This window comes from Microcaecilia unicolor, chromosome 14 (genome assembly GCF_901765095.1).
Source record: "Microcaecilia unicolor chromosome 14, aMicUni1.1, whole genome shotgun sequence".
In the NCBI taxonomy this organism is placed as follows: Eukaryota; Metazoa; Chordata; class Amphibia; order Gymnophiona; family Siphonopidae; genus Microcaecilia; species Microcaecilia unicolor.
In genome coordinates, this window is record NC_044044.1 from 27,355,930 (window position 1) to 27,361,929 (window position 6,000).

The 6,000-nt window shown below is 50.6% G+C and overlaps 1 protein-coding gene across 1 annotated transcript in view; it reads right to left on the reverse strand.

Annotated features, from left to right (window-relative positions):
- NFATC4 (nuclear factor of activated T cells 4) overlaps positions 1-5,477 on the reverse strand; it is a 28,870-nt gene extending 23,393 nt beyond the window's left edge. The window contains exon 1 of the mRNA XM_030187945.1: positions 5,249-5,477. Coding sequence (XP_030043805.1) covers positions 5,249-5,351 — 103 coding nt within the window. The 5' untranslated portion in view covers positions 5,352-5,477. The remainder of the gene's footprint in view (positions 1-5,248) is intronic.
- Between the last annotated feature and the right edge of the window lie 523 nt (positions 5,478-6,000).

The following is a 6,000-nucleotide window of genomic DNA, read 5'->3' on the forward strand; positions in this document are numbered from 1 at the left end:
GTGGGTACAGTGGGTTTCTGGTGGGTTTTGGAGGGCTCACATTTACCACCACAAGTGTAACAGGTAGGGGGGGATGGACCTGGGTCCGCCTGCCCTGAAGTACTCTGCACCCACTACAACTGCTCCAGGTACCTGCATACTGCTGTGATGGACCTGAGTATGGCATTTGAGGCTGGCAAAAAAGTATTTTTAAAGATTTTTTTGAGTGTGGGAGGGGGTTAGTGACCACTGGGGGAGTAAGGGGAGGTCATCCCAAATTCCCTCCGGTGGTCATCTGGTCAGTTCGGGCACCTTTTTGATGCTTGGTTGTGAAAAAAAATGGACCAAGTAACGTCGGCCAAGTGTTCGTCAGGGACACCCTTCTTTTTCCATTATCGGCCGAGGACGCCCATCTCCTAAGCACGCCCCAGTCCCGCCTTCGCTACACTGCTGACACAGCCCCGTGAACTTTGGTCGTCCCCGCGACGGAAAGCAGTTGAGGGCGCCCAAAATCGGCTTTCGATTATGCCGATTTGGGCGACCTTGCGAGAAGCACGCCCATCTCCCGATTTGTGTCGGAAGATGGGCGCCCTTCTCTTTCGAAAATTCACCTGATAGTGTGCCAGTTGTGAACGTGGTGGGGCCGGAGAGACATGCTTAGCTGTCATGCACTGTATCAGCATCCTCCACCAGCAGCTTAGGCCTCACCGGAGCATGGAGAGAGACCAAGGCTGAAACGGCACAGGGAAAAGGTTGCCCTTTTCTTACTATCGAGGGGGAAAAAAAAGGGCTGAAAGGGTAAAGGGAAGGATATGGAATGAGAGGGAGGAGGTGGGAAGAAGGATAGAGATGTTCCTAGCGATATATTCATTTAATCACTAATCTGTTGTGGGTTTCACCTAGTAAATAAAATCATTGCACAAAACAGAACCTTGGCTCATTTTCTCCATAAAGGTGACTAATAAATCCCGATAAACATTTAAAAATATGCATGAGAAGAGTGCATCTTTTATGCTGAAAGTTTCCCATGGCCTCTCCAGGTAGCTTTTAAACCTACATGTTTCTCTCTTTCACTTTTGACCCTTATTAGGTCCTAACACTTCTGTAAATAAAGAGGTTTAAAAAAAAAACCACTTTGCAGGTCATGTATATAATTAACCCTTTAATCTTCAATTATTAACTAGAATATCTCGGTTAGAGCCTGTCCTTGGTGACTGGTTGGAGCTTTCTCAGCTTTCCTGGGTGTTCCTTCTTCTGTCACTTGCCCTCCTTGGCTCTCTTTTATGAAATGGGATCATTATTTGCTCTTCCAGAGCGGGCCACTGGAACCGCCTGGATGTCATTGAGCCTTCCTGCTCCCCCAGAAAACGTTTCACAGAGCTGCCTCATTGCCCAGGGCTTCAGAGGGCTGATCCTTCCAGACCGGCTTTTCTCTCTCTCTCTCTCTCTGAACAGGGACTTTTCTTTGCTGACGGATGTCACTCTTTCCACGTCTTCCTCCTGGTGGCTGAGGGTTTCTGTCTTGTGTGTTCGGGGTGATCTCTTCTGTCTTTTCTCACCAGTAGAGGACTGGTCCCTGCGGTAACAGCGCTGGTGTTCCATTCATGGAGCAAATGGAAGGCCTACACGCCTAGGTCTTCAGAAAATGCAGGGTGCCCTAGGCTCAGCGGTTCTCAAACCAGTCCTTGGGGTACGTCGTGCCAGTCATAGGAGCCAACTTTTCAAAACTATTGGGGGTGCTAAGCCTGCCCAGTGGAAATAACCCCTCCCTGGACACATACAAGGAATGTTCTCAATATTGGGGGTGCGCAAGCACCCTCAAAGCCAGCTCCTATTTGCATGCAAACTCATCTCTTCATGTTTGTGTGGAGATTCTGACAACCTGATTGGCTAGATGTGTCCCATGGACTGGATTGAGGACCCCTGTCCTGGCCGAGGGCAGTCCCTGCTTCCAAGGAGCCTTCTTGCACAGCGCTCTACCATGTTCACCAGCCAAGCGCATATGTCCTGAGCTTTATTAACACCTAGTTCCAATACAGATGTGGTTGGGACAGTGTTAATGGAGACTTATCCTTGTAACAAAGCTCTGCTCTGCCCTGGCTCCTTCCATACCAGACGTCATCAGCCTGCACCTCGGTCGGTCGGGGTAACCAAGAATCATCACAGGGAGGCCTTCATGTGAGATAAACATGATGCTCCATCTTGTGGTCACCCCACGATCGAGTCTTTGGACTGTCTCTGGCATGGAGGCAGAATGAATTTGGACGTGGGTTCATGCCAGTTCACTCCGGGTTTGCAGTGCTTCCTAAATCAAATGGCTTTCTGGAAGAGAGGCAGGATGATGCAGAATATCTTAGACTTTAAAGATGCTTTAAACCAAGGTTTGGCTACTTGAATCTGGTACCTCCTGTCTCTGGAGTCTCTTTACAGAGTGGGAGGCCTGGGTGTAAATATCTCCCTCCAGTACCTTAAGGTTGCCAACTGGCTCCAGGTTTGTCCAACAGGGCTGATTGAGCCCTGGGTTTACCCCAGTGCATGCAGGGACTCGTAGTGTTCTTTTTTTTTTTTTCATAAGGAATCATGTTTGGAAATCAGAACTACAAGTTCCTGCATGCACTGGGGTAAAACCTGGACTGGATCCACCCTGTTGGCTGGATCTGAAGCCAGTTGGGTAACCCGTCCAGTTCACATTTCCAAGCCCCAGTCCTCCTGCTCTCTGTACCTTCTTCTGGGCTTGCTGGGAGTCTCAGTGCCAGGGCTAGATTTAGGAAGGGGGCTCGTCCGGTTTCCCCCTCTTGGGGCCAGCTGCTGAGATTGAACCTTGTCCTCTCCACCTCACTTCATGCCACTCCATCCCACGATTTATTCAGAAAATCTTAAAGAGGTGATATAAAGTTTCAGGGACCCCTTTTGAGCTGAGAATGAGTTTTTGGAGGTGATAGCGGCTTGTCGCACAGAGCTGGATTTTCGTTTGAATGCTGCTGATTTGTAAATGGTTGTGTCGGGCTTCTGTTTAAACTGTCTCTGTGAGAGAACTCTCTTGTATATATTAAATCAGACGTTTGCAGTTGCTGGGGCCATCTTTCCTCTGCTTTCTCCCAGCTCAGCTTGCTTTCATTAAGCCTTTTGGTTACATTTTTTTTTTCCTCCTTTCCTATTCCAAATTTCCCTGCTCAGTAACTTCCGTCTCATTATCTGAATTTTCTTTGGCTTTTTGATTCAAGCCTCTTCCAGCTCAATTTTAGTTCTCCCCCCTCCCTCCCTCCCCCCCCCCCCCCCAAGCAGTTGCATTTTTTCAATGTTTTTGAACGTCTATTTGATCACCTTTCTATAAATTTAAAAACTTTTGAAAGTTTTCCTCAGCTCCTGGGCTCCAAAACTTGATATTTCTGGAATCCTCACTGCTCTCTCTCCCTCCTGGATCCAAGCCCATGGTTTGGAATGTCTCAGATCTCTCATGTAGCAACAACCTAGCATCTCTGAGACCACATCGGCCTTTCCTTCAGCACCTCCCATGCACCTCACTCCTGCCCTGCAGCACCTCCTGCTATTCCAGAACCGAGACCCCCTATACACAGCTCTGCCAATGCACCTCATTCCTGCCCTGCAGCACCTCCTGCTATTCCAGAACCGAGACCCCCTATACACAGCTCTGCCAATGCACCTCATTCCTGCCCTGCAGCACCTCCTGCTATTCCAGAACCGAGACCCCCTATACACAGCTCTGCCAATGCACCTCACTCCTGCCCTGCAACACCCCCTGCTATCCTAGTACTGAGACCCCCCCCTATACACAGCTCTGCCAATGCACCTCATTCCTGCCCTGCAGCACCTCCTGCTATTCCAGAACCGAGACCCCCTATACACAGCTCTGCCAATGCACCTCATTCCTGCCCTGCAGCACCTCCTGCTATTCCAGAACCGAGACCCCCTATACACAGCTCTGCCAATGCACCTCACTCCTGCCCTGCAACACCCCCTGCTATCCTAGTACTGAGACCCCCCCCTATACACAGCTCTGCCAATGCACCTCATTCCTGCCCTGCAGCACCTCCTGCTATTCCAGAACCGAGACCCCCTATACACAGCTCTGCCAATGCACCTCATTCCTGCCCTGCAGCACCTCCTGCTATTCCAGAACCGAGATCCCCTATACACAGCTCTGCCAATGCACCTCACTCCTGCCCTGCAGCACCTCCTGCTATTCCAGAACCGAGACCCCCTATACACAGCTCTGCCAATGCACCTCAATCTTGCCCTGAGCATCCCCTGCTATTTCCATACTGAGACCCCTACCAATGCACCTCACTCCTGCTCGGTACTACCCCCTACTAATCCAGAACCGAGACCCCTGTGCACAGCACTGTGAATACACCTCATTCTTGTCCTGCAGCCCCCTGTTATTCTAGTACTGAGACCCCTCCCCCCTATACACAGCTCTGCCAATGCACCTCATTCCTGTTACACAGACCCCCTGCTGTTCCAGTACTGAGACCTCTGTGCACAGACCTGTCAGTACACCTCATTCCTGCCACAACAGGAGATATGTAATGAGGTAGCTTTATAACAAGGAGATGTGTAGAAACTACAAAACTACACATTTCACAGTCTCGTTTGGAGTCTGCTGCTGAGGCGGTTTCCATCTGTTTTCCATCGTAGACGCCAGGGCTGGTGGCACGAGAAGCATGCGTAAGACCCATCAACGTTGAGTATGCACAGCTTCCCTCCCTGGCTCAGTGCGGGCATCGTAAAGAAGGAGAGAGAGATGGAAAACAGGCACCCAAGTGAGGGAGATGGGGAGGCTGAGAGCGTTCTGCAGGCCCATGGGTCAGCTGACAGACAGACAGACAGGGAGAAAGCTTTGGCCCATAACTTCTCCCAGAGTGGCCCATGGGTGAGACTGAACAGCCCCCCACTTGACTTAAGTTCTCCAGAGCGTTCCAGCCTGCGCCCTGCAATGTGACAGCTTCGTCTCCTGCCATTACACGTGTAGTGATGAGACCCCTGGACTTTAGGAAGTTCTAGTAACATCTGTCCTCACTCCCCTCCAGATCTACCAGCGGTAATTAGGCCCTGCTTGATTGCAGGGTACCCTCTGTCAGTAGACATGCTGCCTGTGGGTCCTGCATATTGGCTGCCTGTCTGTCTGTCTGCCAAACTTTTGCCCAATGTATGGCCAAGTCCATTATATATGTATATAATTTGTCTATATGTCTGTGTTTATTTCTGCATGTTTGTGCCAGCGTGAGTGGACTCTTGACATACTTACCCTGCCCCTGCAGTCCAGGCTCCGGAGGGGTACAGTCCCTCTCGTCCTCGCCAAAAATCAGTCGAAAATCCAGCTCCTCATCCTCACTCCCAGCAGCTCCCATCGTGGGAGGGGGGTCGGTGAGGATGAGCCCCCACTTCCCCAAATCTTGTCCAGCAGCACGACAAATCCAGAACAAGAGAGAGAGAGACAGGGTCAAGTCCCCTCCTCCTCCTCCCTAAATGCTCCTGTTCGTCCTCCTCTCTCCCCCCCCCCCCCCACCACAATATTAATAAAACCCAGTCTTTCCTTCACTGTGAAACCTGAGCGGCCACTGGCTGCACGAAACCTCCTGCCACGGGCTCCAAGAAGTTTGTAGACACTTTTCTTATAACATTTTGGTGCGATGGGGCATCTTCTGCCTTCTGTTTTCTCTTTCTCAAGTCCTTTTTCCCTTCTCTCGCTCTTTGTCTTTTCTCTCTCTCTCTCATGCACTCTCTCTGCCCCCCTGGCCTTGGAAACTTGTGAATAAAAAAAAAAAAAAAGGAAAAGCATTGGAATGACATATCTGTGGGTTTTAAACACCCCCCCTCTCTGCTCTTTGGCTAAGTGCAGCTGTGACGTCATCCCCCTCCCTCCTGCCCCTCTGTGGTTCCGCTCCCAGCCCGGCCTGGAATGGTCCCTCCTCCCCAACTCCTGCCATTGGCTAGCCACGATCCATTAACCCCTTCCTTCCCGGGACCCCACCCCACTGCTTTTTTTTTCCTATTTGC